Here is a 16,168-nt window from a genome sequence, read left to right on the forward strand (position 1 = left end):
CTAGCCTTTCCAAGCTCCCCACAATCCTCTCACCTTATAACCGTCCCTCTTCCTGCCCTAGAAACTCCCTATTTAGCCCAAAATGAGTCTACAGCCCTTTGTACTACGACTGGGGGCTCAGCTTTGGATTGGGGTGTCCCGGCGTGGGGCGGAGCCGCTGCCGCTGTCCCTCGCCGTGTGCCCTTGGTGCTGATAGAACCAACACGGGATCAGTTGGAGATTGTGTCCCTGTGAAATCTCGTGTTTTCCTTGGAGATAAGGGCAGAACGGCAGCAGGTGCTTTTCACTTCCTCCATTTTTCTTTACCCGCGTGAGCCCATGACCCCCGTGGTCCCAAATGCTGTTTGCCAGTGCCTGCGCCTCGAGGGCCAAGGTTCCCCCCCAAAACAGCCTCAAGTTGAAGGGGTAAAAAAGGACACCGTTTTGGCCAGAACTCCGGGCTTTATTTCGAGCCGTAGCGCTGCTTCATTTAGCCCCAAAGTCAGGCCCCGGGGAGGCCGAGCCCCGGCCCTGCTCCAGCGCTGGCTGTGCCGCGGGGTTGGCGAGGGGCTGGAGGTCGTGCCCCGTTTGTGCCTCGATTTCCCCAGGCCAGCAACGCTGCGGCTCCATTCGGGTGCTGGATCAGCCTCTGGGACCGTCCCACAAATCAAGGCCACGGAGCCGCAGCCGAGGCCCCCCGGGGCCGAGACCGGGACAACCTCGGGACGCGGCTCCGGGACACGGGAGCAGGAAGGTGCCGGCGCGGGGCGGCGTCTGCGCGGGATCCGGAGCCGAGGGACGCTCGGGGTGTCCGTGGGCTGCCTCGGCGCCGTGTGTGCTTTGGCAGAGGGGCCAAGGCCGCTCGCTGGGGCCGCGGCACCTGCTCCCCTTCCCGCGCCTCCTCCCGCGGCCCCGTTAAAGCGGCCGCGGGGCAGCGCCTCGGTCCCGCCGTGGACACCGCGCTCCAGGATGATGCTGCAGCTCGTGCTCCTCGCCGCCCTCGCCCTCTGCGGTGAGTCCCGCCCGAAGCCTTCGGCCTCGGCACCTGCTGACACCCTCCCTGAGCCCCCCGCTGGGGACTCACGCCGTCCCTCTGTCGCCAGGGCGCTGCTCCGAGCTCGATCTCGATGGGATGCAGCGGGTGGTCGGTGGGACCGAGGCGCGCTCGCACGCCTGGCCCTACCAGGTGAGTCCTGCCGGGGTCCCAAGGGCGATGCCGGGGCTCTCCTCGCCCCGGCACCCTGCGCTGAGCCCCCCCTGCCCGTGTCTCGCCCCCTCCCCAGATCTCCCTCCAGTATTACTCCGGGGGCAGCTGGCACCACACCTGCGGAGGCTCCCTCATCCGCAGGAACTGGGTGATGACCGCCGCCCACTGCGTGAACAAGTGAGCAGGGCGGGCCCCCTCCTTCCTCTCGGGAAAGCTCCTTTCCCCCAAAACCCTTTCCAAGGAGAAAGTCCGGCCGCCCCAAGCCGCAGCGCAGCCGCCCTTGGAGGCCTTTTGGGCTCCTCCGGCAGGGGCTGCACGGGGCTATTTCGGGAGCATGCTCTCCCTGCTCTGACCCTTCCGCATCAGCTCGCGCTTGGAATGACCGTACTTTGGGGCTGAAGGAGTGTTTTTGCACCTTCCCGGCAGTAACATGAACTACCGTGTGGTGGCCGGCGAGCACAACCTCAACAGGAACGAGGGCAGCGAGCAGATCTTCAGCGTCAGCAAGATCATCGTCCACCCCTACTGGAACAGCAACAACGTGGCCGCGGGGTAAAGCCCGCGGGAGGGGACCTGGGGGGAGCCCGGCCGGGATCCGGCCCGGGGGTCCTTGTAACATCCTCTCCCTCCCCGCCGCAGCTACGACATCGCCCTCTTCCGCCTGAGCGGCTCCGCCACCCTGAACAGCGCCGTGCAGCTGGCGGTGCTGCCCCAGGAGGGCAGCATCCTGCCCAACAACTACCCCTGCTACATCACCGGCTGGGGGCTCACCCGCAGTGAGTGACGGGCTCCCCCCGCCCCAAATTCCCCCGAGGCTGGGCGACGCCGGCAGCCCAGGGAGCTCTCGGAGCCCTTGGCCGCCCCAGGAGGCTTCGCTCGGGGCACGCAGGTGCCCAGCGCCGGCTGGGGCCGCGCCGAGCTTTGGGGGGACGGACGGGGCCGGGGGGGGCTGGGCGGGGGCCGAGGCTCTGCTTTGGCCGGGCCGTTGCGGGCTCCGGCGGCTGCGAGCCGCCGCTGACCGGCGCCGGGTCCGTGCAGGCAACGGGCAGCTGTCCAGCGTCCTGCTCCAGGCCTACCTGCCCATCGTGGACTACCAGACCTGCTCCAGCGCGTCCTACTGGGGCTCCACCGTCAAGAACACCATGGTGTGCGCCGGCGGCGACGGCGTGCGCTCCGGCTGCCAGGTCCGGCCCCGCGCCCCGCGCTGCCCCCCGGCACCCCCGGCGCCCCCCGCAGCCCCGGCTCACGCCGCTCCTCGCTCCGCAGGGCGATTCCGGCGGTCCCCTGCACTGCGCCGTCAATGGCCAGTACCAGGTGCACGGCGTCACCAGCTTCGTGTCCAGCCAGGGCTGCAACGTCCTCCGCAAACCCACCGTGTTCACCCGCGTCTCCGCCTACGTCTCCTGGATCAACAGCGTAAGGCGGCCGGGCCGGGCCGGGCCGGGGCTCAGCCCCGGCGCTCTCGGGGCACCTCTGCGCCGGCCCCGGCCCCGCGCGGCTCAGCCCGGCCCCTTCTCCCTTCCAGGTGGTCGCCCAGAACTGAGCAGAGCGGAACAAGCGCCCGCTCGCCCTCGCCCACGGACATCCCCTGACGCCCCCGCGCCGCGCTCCGGCCTTCTCGCCCCCGAGCCGGGGCCAATAAAATCTCTCTTCCCGTCTCTGTGCCTCGCTGCTGCCTTGTCCCGCGCCCGCCGATCCTTCCTCCTCCGGCCCGGCATCCTCCTCCCCTCCCATGCCCCGTCCATCCCTTGCCCGCCTCCTCCTCCTCCTCCTCGCCCCTCAGGGAAGAGCCCTGGGCAGCAGGAGCCGGCTCCGAGCTGTCGGGGCAGCCCGAGCGTCTGTGAGATGCTGGCAGAGGGGGGGGAAACGCTGCAAATCCCCTTCCTGGGCAGCAAGGCGGATCCTTGGGAATGCGGGGGACACCCAGAGGATACGGGGCCGTCCCATCGCCATTTTCCCTGACACTCGCTCCGTTTCTCTTCCCAAACTGACCTCCTTGGCCATGAGAGATGCCGGGTTCGGGGACGGTCACCTCCTCGTCCCTCAGCTGCATCCTGCGGCTGTGCCACAACCCCCCAGCCCGGGGGCAAACCGCCAGCACCAACGTGCCCCAAACACCCAGTTTACGCCCAAAACAGACGCCGCTGCATGGATCCAGTGGCCCCTGGGGGTTCCTCTCACCCCTTTGTCGTGTCCTGCTGAACAAAACACCCAAGGACAGCAAGATGGCCCTCCCGGCACTGGGGTGGCCGCAGGAGCGGTGGCTGCACCTGGCACTGCTGAAGCCCCTCGAGGGCTGTGTCCACTTCTGCCCCTCCCAACAAGAAAAACACTTGAGGAGGAGCTGGACCATGTCTGGAGAAGGGAACAGAGCTGGGGAAGGGGCTGGAGCAGCTGAGGGAGCTGGGGGGGCTCAGCCTGGAGCAAAGGAGGCTCAGGGGGGACCTTGTGGCTCTGCACAACTCCCTGACAGGAGGGGGCAGCCGGGAGGGGGGGGGTCGGGCTCTGCTCCCACGGAACAGGGACAGGAGGAGAGGGAACGGCCTCAGGCTGGGCCAGGGCAGGCTCAGGGTGGACAGCAGCAGGAATTTCTCCATGGAAAGGGTGCTCAGAGACTGGCAGGAGCTGCCCAGGGAGGTTTGGAGTGCCCATCCCTGGTGGTGTTCAGGGAAGGGCTGGAGGTGGCACTCAGTGCTCTGGGCTGGTGACAGGGTGGGCATCGGCCACAGCTTGGCCTTGATGGACTGGGAGGGCTTTTCCCACCTCAGGAATCCTGGGATTCCCTGCTTGGTGTGTCAGGAACGCAGCTGGTGCAGTAGCTCAGCTTGCGGCTGAGATGAAGGCTGAGCTCTGGGTGGTACCAGAGACCGTGAACTGCTGAGCCTTTGCCGACCCTTTGGAGAGCAGTGGCACAGCCAGGTGGGTGGACACTGGGCGAGACGGGAGGGGCCGAAGATTTGGGAGGAAGAGCCAAACTTGCACTCTTGGACTGTGAGGGGATAAACCCGAGGGAGGCAGCAGCTCAGGCTGTGCCTGTGTCACTGCCCCGGGATCGATGGAACAGGACACTGAGACTGCCGTGGGAAACCAGGGCTGGAACCGCTGAGGAAACAGCGCCTGACCTTGGGACTGGGGGATGTGGGGAGTCCGGGGGGGCCCGTCGGATCACTGAAGACACTGCTGTGAAGGGGCTCCAGCCCCCACAGTGAAAGTCTCTTGAGGTGAGAGTGCGACAGCCAGAGAATCTTGGGACTGCTCAGACTGGGAAGTTTCCTTAAGGAGGGCACCAGGCCCAGCACCACAGCTGGTCAAGGGAGGGGATTGTCCCACTCTCCTGATGTCCAGCCTGAACTTCCCCTCTTCCCTCTCCTCCTGTCCCTGTTCCCTGGGAGCAGAGCCCGACCCCCCCCGGCTGCCCCCTCCTGTCAGGGGCTTGTGCAGAGCCACAAGGTCCCCCCTGAGCCTCCTTTGCTCCAGGCTGAGCCCCCCCAGCTCCCTCAGCTGCTCCAGCCCCTTCCCCAGCTCTGTTCCCTTCTCCAGACATGGTCCAGCTCCTCCTCAAGTGTTTTTCTTGTTGGGAGGGGCAGAAGTGGACACAGCCCTCGAGGGGCTTCAGCAGTGCCAGGTGCAGCCACCGCTCCTGCGGCCACCCCAGTGCCGGGAGGGCCATCTTGCTGTCCTTGGGTGTTTTGTTCAGCAGGACACGACAAAGGGGTGAGAGGAACCCCCAGGGGCCACTGGATCCATGCAGCGGCGTCTGTTTTGGGCGTAAACTGGGTGTTTGGGGCACGTTGGTGCTGGCGGTTTGCCCCCGGGCTGGGGGGTTGTGGCACAGCCGCAGGATGCAGCTGAGGGACGAGGAGGTGACCGTCCCCGAACCCGGCATCTCTCATGGCCAAGGAGGTCAGTTTGGGAAGAGAAACGGAGCGAGTGTCAGGGAAAATGGCGATGGGACGGCCCCGTATCCTCTGGGTGTCCCCCGCATTCCCAAGGATCCGCCTTGCTGCCCAGGAAGGGGATTTGCAGCGTTTCCCCCCCCTCTGCCAGCATCTCACAGACGCTCGGGCTGCCCCGACAGCTCGGAGCCGGCTCCTGCTGCCCAGGGCTCTTCCCTGAGGGGCGAGGAGGAGGAGGAGGAGGCGGGCAAGGGATGGACGGGGCATGGGAGGGGAGGAGGATGCCGGGCCGGAGGAGGAAGGATCGGCGGGCGCGGGACAAGGCAGCAGCGAGGCACAGAGACGGGAAGAGAGATTTTATTGGCCCCGGCTCGGGGGCGAGAAGGCCGGAGCGCGGCGCGGGGGCGTCAGGGGATGTCCGTGGGCGAGGGCGAGCGGGCGCTTGTTCCGCTCTGCTCAGTTCTGGGCGACCACCTGGAAGGGAGAAGGGGCCGGGCTGAGCCGCGCGGGGCCGGGGCCGGCGCAGAGGTGCCCCGAGAGCGCCGGGGCTGAGCCCCGGCCCGGCCCGGCCCGGCCGCCTTACGCTGTTGATCCAGGAGACGTAGGCGGAGACGCGGGTGAACACGGTGGGTTTGCGGAGGACGTTGCAGCCCTGGCTGGACACGAAGCTGGTGACGCCGTGCACCTGGTACTGGCCATTGACGGCGCAGTGCAGGGGACCGCCGGAATCGCCCTGCGGAGCGAGGAGCGGCGTGAGCCGGGGCTGCGGGGGGCGCCGGGGGTGCCGGGGGGCAGCGCGGGGCGCGGGGCCGGACCTGGCAGCCGGAGCGCACGCCGTCGCCGCCGGCGCACACCATGGTGTTCTTGACGGTGGAGCCCCAGTAGGACGCGCTGGAGCAGGTCTGGTAGTCCACGATGGGCAGGTAGGCCTGGAGCAGGACGCTGGACAGCTGCCCGTTGCCTGCACGGACCCGGCGCCGGTCAGCGGCGGCTCGCAGCCGCCGGAGCCCGCAACGGCCCGGCCAAAGCAGAGCCTCGGCCCCCGCCCAGCCCCCCCCGGCCCCGTCCGTCCCCCCAAAGCTCGGCGCGGCCCCAGCCGGCGCTGGGCACCTGCGTGCCCCGAGCGAAGCCTCCTGGGGCGGCCAAGGGCTCCGAGAGCTCCCTGGGCTGCCGGCGTCGCCCAGCCTCGGGGGAATTTGGGGCGGGGGGAGCCCGTCACTCACTGCGGGTGAGCCCCCAGCCGGTGATGTAGCAGGGGTAGTTGTTGGGCAGGATGCTGCCCTCCTGGGGCAGCACCGCCAGCTGCACGGCGCTGTTCAGGGTGGCGGAGCCGCTCAGGCGGAAGAGGGCGATGTCGTAGCTGCGGCGGGGAGGGAGAGGATGTTACAAGGACCCCCGGGCCGGATCCCGGCCGGGCTCCCCCCAGGTCCCCTCCCGCGGGCTTTACCCCGCGGCCACGTTGTTGCTGTTCCAGTAGGGGTGGACGATGATCTTGCTGACGCTGAAGATCTGCTCGCTGCCCTCGTTCCTGTTGAGGTTGTGCTCGCCGGCCACCACACGGTAGTTCATGTTACTGCCGGGAAGGTGCAAAAACACTCCTTCAGCCCCAAAGTACGGTCATTCCAAGCGCGAGCTGATGCGGAAGGGTCAGAGCAGGGAGAGCATGCTCCCGAAATAGCCCCGTGCAGCCCCTGCCGGAGGAGCCCAAAAGGCCTCCAAGGGCGGCTGCGCTGCGGCTTGGGGCGGCCGGACTTTCTCCTTGGAAAGGGTTTTGGGGGAAAGGAGCTTTCCCGAGAGGAAGGAGGGGGCCCGCCCTGCTCACTTGTTCACGCAGTGGGCGGCGGTCATCACCCAGTTCCTGCGGATGAGGGAGCCTCCGCAGGTGTGGTGCCAGCTGCCCCCGGAGTAATACTGGAGGGAGATCTGGGGAGGGGGCGAGACACGGGCAGGGGGGGCTCAGCGCAGGGTGCCGGGGCGAGGAGAGCCCCGGCATCGCCCTTGGGACCCCGGCAGGACTCACCTGGTAGGGCCAGGCGTGCGAGCGCGCCTCGGTCCCACCGACCACCCGCTGCATCCCATCGAGATCGAGCTCGGAGCAGCGCCCTGGCGACAGAGGGACGGCGTGAGTCCCCAGCGGGGGGCTCAGGGAGGGTGTCAGCAGGTGCCGAGGCCGAAGGCTTCGGGCGGGACTCACCGCAGAGGGCGAGGGCGGCGAGGAGCACGAGCTGCAGCATCATCCTGGAGCGCGGTGTCCACGGCGGGACCGAGGCGCTGCCCCGCGGCCGCTTTAACGGGGCCGCGGGAGGAGGCGCGGGAAGGGGAGCAGGTGCCGCGGCCCCAGCGAGCGGCCTTGGCCCCTCTGCCAAAGCACACACGGCGCCGAGGCAGCCCACGGACACCCCGAGCGTCCCTCGGCTCCGGATCCCGCGCAGACGCCGCCCCGCGCCGGCACCTTCCTGCTCCCGTGTCCCGGAGCCGCGTCCCGAGGTTGCCCCGGTCTCGGCCCCGGGGGGCCTCGGCTGCGGCTCCGTGGCCTTGATTTGTGGGACGGTCCCAGAGGCTGATCCAGCACCCGAATGGAGCCGCAGCGTTGCTGGCCTGGGGAAATCGAGGCACAAACGGGGCACGACCTCCAGCCCCTCGCCAACCCCGCGGCACAGCCAGCGCTGGAGCAGGGCCGGGGCTCGGCCTCCCCGGGGCCTGACTTTGGGGCTAAATGAAGCAGCGCTACGGCTCGAAATAAAGCCCGGAGTTCTGGCCAAAACGGTGTCCTTTTTTACCCCTTCAACTTGAGGCTGTTTTGGGGGGGAACCTTGGCCCTCGAGGCGCAGGCACTGGCAAACAGCATTTGGGACCACGGGGGTCATGGGCTCACGCGGGTAAAGAAAAATGGAGGAAGTGAAAAGCACCTGCTGCCGTTCTGCCCTTATCTCCAAGGAAAACACGAGATTTCACAGGGACACAATCTCCAACTGATCCCGTGTTGGTTCTATCAGCACCAAGGGCACACGGCGAGGGACAGCGGCAGCGGCTCCGCCCCACGCCGGGACACCCCAATCCAAAGCTGAGCCCCCAGTTGTAGTACAAAGGGCTGTAGACTCATTTTGGGCTAAAAAGTTGGGATTTGTGGATTAATGGGATATTTGGGATTGTCCTGTGTAGGGCCAAGATTTGGACACACAACTTGTGTCTTATCCAACTCCAGATGTTCCACATTTCTTTGTTCCCAGTGGGCCCTTCCAAGTCAGGATATGCATGGTTCCATGATTCCGGACATCAGGGAGCACTTGGACACCGGTCTTGGCCATTGGGATTTTGGGCATCTTTGGGGCTGTCTTTCGCAGAACCAAGAGGTGACCTTGATATTCCTTGTGGGTCCCTTCCAACTCTGGTTATTCCCTGATCTGAGAGGTCAGGGACCTTTCTGACAACAGTCTTGAGCATTAGGATTTTGTTGTCTGTGGACTTTTGGGGTTGTCCTGTGCAGGGCCAAGAGCCGCCTCCATGATCCTTGTGGATCCCTCCCAGCGCCGGATCCTCCATGGCCCCAGCCCTGTGCCCCAGCCCTGTGCCGGGCGCCGGGGGAGCCTTTCCGGGGGTTCCGGGGTGCGCAGCGGATGCTGCCTGGCCTTGCCTCCAACTTCCTCCATCAAAACCCTCCAACGGCAGCTCCGGGGCCGCGGGCGGGGCCGGGCCGGGGCCATGGCCGAGGGCAGGAGCGGCAGCGCCGGGCTCTTCGCCAGGCAGGTCCAGAAGCGCTTCAGCCGCGCCCAGGAGAAGGTACGGAGGTGCCACCCACCCCCAGATCCCAGCTTTTACTGGATTTGTCCTTTCCCACCACAGGGCTCTCGAGGGGGCCCAAATGGCGCCGCTCGGCACCTTTGGGTGGTCAGAGGGTGGGAATTTGGGGGTTTCTGGGTCAACGTCATCGTTGCTCCAAGGCTTTGGATGATGGCATCTCCCAGAGCTCCCCAAGATACTTTGGCTTCTCTAGTCATGGGGGGTTTTCCACCCAAAATGCCTTGTAGAGGTTATGGGGTGGCTGTGGGGTGATGGCACAGGGTCCCTGTGGGCTGGCTGGGGGTGACAGTCCCCAGCAGGACCCGGCGTGGCCGGTGGTCCCAGGAATGCTGGTGAGATCGGCACCGGCCCCACAGGAAATGGGGGGGAAGGGCTGCGGAAGCGGCACGAGCAGGGCAATTCTCAGCTGCAGGGGGGCACCTTGGGGGGAGGGAGAGGGGGCTCTTTCCTTTTCTCTGCCCAAAAAAGCAGCCGTGACTCCCATTTTAGGCTGACACAAAGACCCCCCCCTCAAACCCTCCCTTCCCGGGTTTCCTGGCCAGGGCTCGGTGCTAAATTGGGCTCTCCAAGGCTCAATCATCCCGGGCCAGGCTCCGGCTGCTTCCCGCACACGCAAATCTCCCTCCCGGCCGGCCCCGACCTCTTCCTGGACACTCCAAAGCTCCCTGATCCCAGCCCTGGCCTCTTCCTGTGGGGATCAAGCTCTTTGTGGACACCCCAAAAGTCCCTCCTGCCTGGCCCCAGCCTCTTCTGGGGGGGGCGGGAGGGGCGGGTCAGCCTCCCCTGGACATCCTGAATTTCCCCCCATCTGGCTTCAGTCATTTTCCGGAGGGTCACCCTCTTCCTGGGCACCCCAAAACTCTTTCATGCCTGGCCCAGTCTCTTCCCAGGGGAGCTGAATCGCTTCCTGGTCACCCCAAAACTGCCCCAGTCCAGACTCAGCCTCTTCCCAGGAGGCTCAGCCTGGACACCCCAAATCTCTCCCCTCTCCTTCGGCCTCAGACCCTCCTCATCCTCCTCATGGTGTCCCCTGTGCCCCACAGTCGGGGCTCAGGGTGTTCTGGGGTGCACAGGACTGCACCCATAGGGTTTGGGGGGGGCGGGAGGGGATGGGTTGGCACCCAAAAATTCACTGTTTTCCTGAAAAGAACAAAAGCACTGGGGGACCCACCGAAATTTTGCATTTCCACATAAATCCTGCCCTGCCGGATCCTCGGCAGCCCCTCAGGGGGTTTTGGGGGGCACAGCCCCGTGACCCCGGGGTGTGGTGGGCGCTCCTCCCCTCTCTCTCCGTCACAGGTTTTGCAAAAATTGGGCAAAACGGTGGAAACCAAAGACGAGCAGTTCGAGCAGAGCGCCTACAACTTCCACCTGCAGCAGGTGACAGGGGGACAGCGGGGACACTGGGGACACCCCGACCCTGCCCGGGGGTCTCTGTGCCCCCCCCAGCCCCGGGGACAGCCCTGACCCCCCCTCGCCGCCGTGTTTTGCAGAACGAGGGGCACAAACTCTACAAGGACCTCAAGGGGTTCGTGGGAGCTGTGAGAGGTGCGGGACCGACCCCAAAAGTCCCAGGAAAACCTGGGAACAGGGAAGGGCTCGGGGGGAGCCTCGCTGGGTCTGTGAGCCGGGATAGTAAATAAGGAATATCAGAGGAGATAATTCATGCTCATAATAAATCGATTATTAATAAAGAATCATTATTAAATCAGAAGAAATAATAAATCGAAAGAAATATTGAGGATAAATAGATGGTAAGCTACAAATAGATAATAAAGAGAAAATAGATAATAAAAATACTATAGGTGGGATAATAGATAATAAATATATTTTATATGAGATATATTATATATCTTACATATACGAGATATACAACATGCATTTATATCTCATTATATATGAAAAACCTGGGATAATAAAGAGATAAAAGTAACAGAGAGATAATAAAAATATAAATAATAGATATTAAAGAGATATTAAAGATACAATAATAATAAAAATACTGTATGTGGGATAATAGGTAATAAATAGATATATATGGGATATATATTATATATGGGATAGTAAATAGAAAATAAGCAGATAATACATATATCATCTATCGGATATATGTGTTATATCTGGGATAATAAAGAGAAAATAAATAATTTAAAACAACATATCCGGGCTAATAAATAACATTAGACAACAACGAATTAATTAATTGCGATAACAAATAATCGATAAGGGGTAATGGCCGCTATCTGTGCCCCCAGTGATGCACGAGAGCTCCCGCAAGGTGGCCGAGACGCTGCAGGAGATTTACAGCCCTGAGTGGGACGGGCACGAGGAGCTCCGAGCCATCGCCGACGTGAGCCCGGCGTGTCCCCAAGGGTCCCCTTGAAGCCTGGGGGGGTTGGAGGGTCCCGGGTGTCACCTCTGTCCCTGTCCGGGGGGTTGGAGGGTCCCGGGTGTCACCTCTGTCCCTGTCCCTGTCCGGGGGGTTGGAGGGTCCCCGGTGTCACCTCTGTCCCCCCAGAGCAATGACCTCCTGTGGGACGACTACGAGGCGAAGTTGGCCGACCAAGCCCTGCGGCTCATGGAGAATTACCTGGCTCAGTTCGGGGACTTCAAGGTGCCCCCCTGCGCGGCCGGGCGGGGTTGGGGACAGGGGGAACAGGGGGGGTCCTGGCTCACCTGTCGCCCCCCAGGAGCGCATCGCCAAGCGGGGCCGAAAGCTCGTGGACTACGACAGTGCCCGGCACCACCTGGAGGCTCTGCAGAGCGCCAAGAAAAAGGATGAGGCCAAAATCGCCAAGGTTGGGACCCCCTGGGACCCCCGGGCACAGTCCCCATGTGGGGACAGTCCCCCGGCCGTGCGGACAAAGCCACGGTCCCCCCGTGTCCCTCCCCGCAGGCTGAGGAGGAGTTCAACAAAGCCCAGGCGGTGTTTGAGGACCTGAATAGGGACCTGCGGGAGGAGCTGCCGGTCCTGTACGGCAGGTATGGGGCTCTCACAGGGGCTGGGGGCATCGCGGGGGCTCGGGGACATTCGGGGGCTGGGGGGACGCTGCAGGGATTTGGGACATCGTGGGGCTGGAGGTCACGGTGGGGGTTGCCAGGCTGGGGATATCACGGGGCTGGGAGACATCGCAAGGGTTTGGGGACATCACAGATCGGGGGCTGGGGACATCGTGGGGCTGGGGGACTCTGCAGGGGCAGGGGGACATCGTGGGGCTGGGGGATACGGGCTGGGCACAGATGCCATCGGGAGGGTGAGTTCCCCCCATGGCAGGGAAGAATTGGCCTGGGTCTCTCCTCAAAGTCCACCCTGGGGACACATCGGGGATCCTGGGGGACATTGGCCATGGGGGCCTGTGACAGTGGGAGGTGGCAACTCCACAGCATCCATGGGGTGGCCCTGAGGGGGCCATCCCGCTTCCCTGTGGGGTCCACTGAGTTGGGTGGGACGTGGGTGAGCACCCCCAGACCCCTCTGGTATCCCCTCCGTGGGACATCGTGGGCACCCCCAGACCCCTCTGGTGTCCCCCCACAGCCGCATCGCCTGCTACGTCACCGTTTTCCAGAACATCTCCAACCTCCGCGACGTCTTCTACAAGGAGATGAGCAAGGTGGGGAGGGCACCTCAAAACACCTTCCCCACCCCCTGGCAGCACCAGGCTTCCCCAGGTGTCCCCAGGCCTCCTCAGGGCCCCCCAGGTGTCCCCAGGTGGCTACGCCGGTGCTGCCTCCCACACCCCCAGAGTCCTCACTCTTCATTTAATTCATTCAGAGCAGCCCGAGAGTGTTCGGGGTGTCTCCAGGTGTTGGGGGCCCTGCTGAGCCCCCGGATGATGAGGGGCACCTGGGGGCCCCCTGAAGTGTTCCTGTGTCCTCCCTCCCCAGCTCAACCGAGACCTGTACGAGGTGATGAGCAAACTGGAGAAGCAGCACTCGAGCAAGGTCTTCATCATCAAAGGTGTCCCCAGGTAACACCTGGGGGAGCTGAGGGGACAGCGGGGGCTAAGGGGACGAATCGCCCCCAACCCCCACAAATGTGATGGAGTCCGGTCCCAAAGCCCTGGGGCGGGTGGGCGTCCGCCAAAGAGGGGCTGAGCGTGCTTTTGGTGGTCCTGGGAAGTTAATCCGGGTCCCGCTGGATGGGGCAGCGTCACCTGCAAGCTGGGCCAGTGACACCCCAAGGACGCTTGGGGACACCCCAAGCTGAACCCTCTGTGTCCTCCCCCCCCAGCAACCGCCGCTCGCTGGTCATCTCCTCGCCCGTGAGCCCCCCGGCCATGTTCCCCTGCCCGGACAAGGCGCCCGTGGTGGACGCGGAGGTGACACTGGGGTCCCCCGGCGGGGACAGCGCTGCCACCGATGCCACCTCCAACGGGGACCTGGGGGCTGTTTCCCCCGGGCCCCCCCCGGCTTCGCCCGCCAGCGGGGGGTCTCTGGACACGGCGTCGGTGTCCAGCGAGGAGACGGAGGAGCCCGGCCCCGGCCACGACAAGGCGTCCCCGGAGCAGGAGACATCGGTGACGGTGTCGGTGTCCAGCGAGGAGACTCCGGAGCCCATCTCCAACCCCCGCTCTCTGTCCCCTGGTCCGGAGGCATCGGCGACAGCCGCGGAGCCGGGGGCCGACCCCTCCAGCGGGGGTCCGGAGCCGGGGGGCGACAGCGGGAGCAGGGGGCCCGAGGGCATCGCCACCTCCCTGGCGTCACTGATTTTATCCGAAGCCATTGCCCAGGCCACCGGCACCGCGTCCCCAGAGCCGGGAAAAGCCACGGGCACGGCAGGGGACAGCACGGCCACCAGCGCCGAGGGTCAGGCACGTCCCGCGGTGCCACCGTCCCCCACCGCAGCTGTCCCCGGCGATGTCCTCGGGCCCGCGGCGGCGGCACCGGCGCGTCCCCGGGAGCCGTGCCAGCTCGGCGGTGACACGGCACAGCGCGGTGACACCGGGGACAGCGCGGAGGTGACGGATATCGAGCCAAAGGTGGGCAAAACTCAGGTGGGGAAGTTCTGGGAAACGCCAGGGGTGGGAGCGGGGAGCTCGCACAGGGGGATTCCTGGCTGGGGGGACCCCCGGGCGGGACGCGGGGACACGGGGCCGGCCCGGGGGACAAACCCGGCCCGGGGGACACTCTGTGCTGCAGGTGGGGCTGGACCTGCCCCTCCCCGCGGCGTCGGGCCCCGGGAACGGCCGTTCCCCCTCTGGATCTCCAACCCAGGCGGCTGCAATGGGGCGGGGGGGGGGGGGGGTCACTTTCGGGTGGGGTTTAACGGAATCACGAGGTGCCCGTGTCACCCCCGTGTCTCTCCCAGGGCTGTTCCGGGACACCGGAGCAGGACACGAGCCAGGATCCCTCAGGTGCTGCAGACCTCCCCCAGGACCCCCCCGAGTTCCTCAGCGCCCTGTGATCCCACGGGAAATGCGGCGTCTTCCCCAAATTCATTCCCCAGGATGCATTTCCCAGCCCCCATCCCCTCCGAAATAAAGGTGAAAAAGGTGGCAAAATCCCAAATCTCTATCTGGGATTGCGGAGGGGTCCGGGGGGGATCCCCCCACCGGGGGGTTTGGGGTGGCTGAGTGCGGGGGGTTGGGGGTTGTCACTCTCTCCCCTCCCCTCCAACACCCGTGACTCAGGGAGAAGGTGTCGAGTCTGTTCCACCAGCTCCCGGAAAATGCGCCGTCATGCCAAAAAGCCCCCAAACACCCCAATTTTCCCCTCCCGTGATCCGGAATTCCTCCATTCCCACACAAAGCCCCATTCGCGGTCGCCGGGGTGAGGGTTTGGCTCCGCAGCCAGCGAGGGGTTAACGGAGGAGGAATCCCGGGGGCTGATCCTCATTCCAGCCGAACTGGAAAGGTGAGGTAGGGAGAGGGCAACGCCTCCACCTGGGCAACGCCTGCACCTGGAGCCGCACATGGTGCCGGCAGGTAAGAGCTGGAGGAGCGGGACCCGGGTCCCGGGATGCCCCCCCGCAATTCCCGTTCCCTGGGGGGGGTCGGAGGGGGTGGGTGCGCCAGGCACGGGGTTTTGGACACGGAGGCACCGGGGCCCCGCAGTGAGGGCCGGGCTGTGCAGCTGGTTTGGGGTGAAGCAGGAATGTCGGGGCTCGGCCGGGCATTTTCCAGCTGGATTTGGGGTGGGAGGGGAGGGAAAAGGCCGGATCCTGCCACAGGGAGAGGCTGAAAACAGGAAATCCGGCAGGAAAGCTGAGGGGGAAACGGGGAGCAAAGTGCTGATCCCAGGGGATCATGGCAAGGTGACGGAGAAGAAATGAGGGTGAGCAGCAAATCCCGTTCTCCGTCCGCTGGGGAGGGGAAGGGAGGGCTGGGAAGGTGCTGCTGAGCACCCCAAAAAGAAGCCCGTGGAGACGTTTGCTGATCCCATCCTCCATCCGCCGGGAATGGGAATGGAAGTGGGATGGGAACGGGGGGGCTGTGAAGGCACTGCCAAGCACCCCATAAAAAATCCCTGTGGGGGTGGTTTGCTCATCCTGTCCTCCGGACACCAGGAATGCGCATGGGAATGGGGATGGGAATGGGGGACTGCAGCCCCAGCGCTCCTCGAAGGAGTTTTGGGGGTCAGAGCAGCGGAGCGGGGTTGGGTTCCCTCGGGAGCGGCTCTCGAGCCGCTCGGCCGGAGCGCAGGAATGAGGAAGATGCGGGCTTTTCACAACCCTGCTTTAAAAACACATGGAAATCCATCGGGATGCGGCGGGCTGGGGATGATTCAGTCCCGCTGCCAGCCCCCTCTTCCGGGCTGCATCCCGGCCTGGCACCGCCAAACTCCCCGCGGATTTCCGCGCTGGGAAGCACCGGATCCTTCCCGCTGGGCTTTGGGGAGTTCCTTCCCACCATCCCAAGGCGGGAGCAGCGAGGGCCATCCACAGGGAGCATCCCTGCCCCCGGACAGAGCACGAGGAGCTCCACCTCCATGACCACGGATGGTTTGATGGAAATCAAACCTTTCCTCAGATAAAACTGGGTTTAGACCTTTGGTGAGTCCCAGGATTCTGGGTTTTGGGTGCTGTGGGTCCCAGCATTCCGTTTTTCGGGAGCTGGGCACAGAACGGGTTTGTGTTTCCCACCGGCAATGCCAGACTCTTCCCGAGAATCCCTCCCTGAGGCTCGGAGCAGCTCCCGTTCCATCCAGCGGCGCCTTTTCCTCTTTTTCTCTTAAATCCCGATCTCTTTTGGGGAAGTCAGACCCAGTTTCCGCTCTGAAGCCACCCGGGAGCAGCAGCTGCTCCTTGGGACGGTCGTGGTTGGCTTTGGGGAAGGCCCGTGGCTTC

The 16,168-nt window shown here is 64.7% G+C and overlaps 3 protein-coding genes across 3 annotated transcripts; 2 read left to right on the plus strand and 1 right to left on the minus strand.

Annotated features, from left to right (window-relative positions):
* Positions 1 to 942: 942 nt before the first annotated feature.
* On the plus strand, positions 943 to 2,729 carry CELA1 (chymotrypsin like elastase 1; the record flags this gene model as incomplete). Its single annotated transcript, XM_082299194.1, has 8 exons — positions 943 to 991; positions 1,083 to 1,165; positions 1,263 to 1,363; positions 1,613 to 1,738; positions 1,826 to 1,962; positions 2,225 to 2,370; positions 2,453 to 2,602; positions 2,712 to 2,729. Exons 1-8 carry the CDS (start codon positions 949 to 951, stop codon positions 2,727 to 2,729), a joined length of 804 nt encoding a protein of 267 aa, XP_082155320.1. The 5' UTR covers positions 943 to 948.
* A 2,809-nt stretch (positions 2,730 to 5,538) lies between these two features.
* LOC309583492 (chymotrypsin-like elastase family member 1) lies at positions 5,539 to 7,325 on the minus strand (the record flags this gene model as incomplete). Its single annotated transcript, XM_082299195.1, has 8 exons — positions 7,277 to 7,325; positions 7,103 to 7,185; positions 6,905 to 7,005; positions 6,530 to 6,655; positions 6,306 to 6,442; positions 5,898 to 6,043; positions 5,666 to 5,815; positions 5,539 to 5,556 (listed from the first exon to the last, which is right to left on the minus strand). The coding sequence occupies exons 1-8, from the start codon at positions 7,317 to 7,319 to the stop codon at positions 5,539 to 5,541; spliced, it is 804 nt and encodes a 267-aa protein (XP_082155321.1). The 5' UTR covers positions 7,320 to 7,325.
* A 1,447-nt stretch (positions 7,326 to 8,772) lies between these two features.
* On the plus strand, positions 8,773 to 14,327 carry BIN2 (bridging integrator 2). The gene is made up of 11 exons (XM_082299166.1): positions 8,773 to 8,862; positions 10,183 to 10,263; positions 10,377 to 10,431; positions 11,139 to 11,233; positions 11,402 to 11,497; positions 11,574 to 11,681; positions 11,780 to 11,865; positions 12,419 to 12,494; positions 12,769 to 12,851; positions 13,115 to 13,862; positions 14,192 to 14,327. Exons 1-11 carry the CDS (start codon positions 8,785 to 8,787, stop codon positions 14,285 to 14,287), a joined length of 1,602 nt encoding a protein of 533 aa, XP_082155292.1. The 5' UTR covers positions 8,773 to 8,784; the 3' UTR covers positions 14,288 to 14,327.
* Positions 14,328 to 16,168: the final 1,841 nt, after the last annotated feature.

Source organism: Coloeus monedula (assembly GCF_965178545.1).
Source record: "Coloeus monedula genome assembly, chromosome: 30".
NCBI lineage: Eukaryota > Metazoa > Chordata > Aves > Passeriformes > Corvidae > Coloeus > Coloeus monedula.

Excerpts from the sequence above, each read along its gene's own strand:
- BIN2 (XM_082299166.1), top strand. The coding sequence starts at position 8,785 with ATGGCCGAGGGCAGGAGCGGCAGCGCCGGGCTCTTCGCCAGGCAGGTC. Across the intron at positions 8,863-10,182 it reads TCAGCCGCGCCCAGGAGAAG|GTTTTGCAAAAATTGGGCAA; the intron begins GTACGGAGGTGC and ends TCTCCGTCACAG. Across the intron at positions 12,852-13,114 it reads ATCATCAAAGGTGTCCCCAG|CAACCGCCGCTCGCTGGTCA; the intron begins GTAACACCTGGG and ends CTCCCCCCCCAG.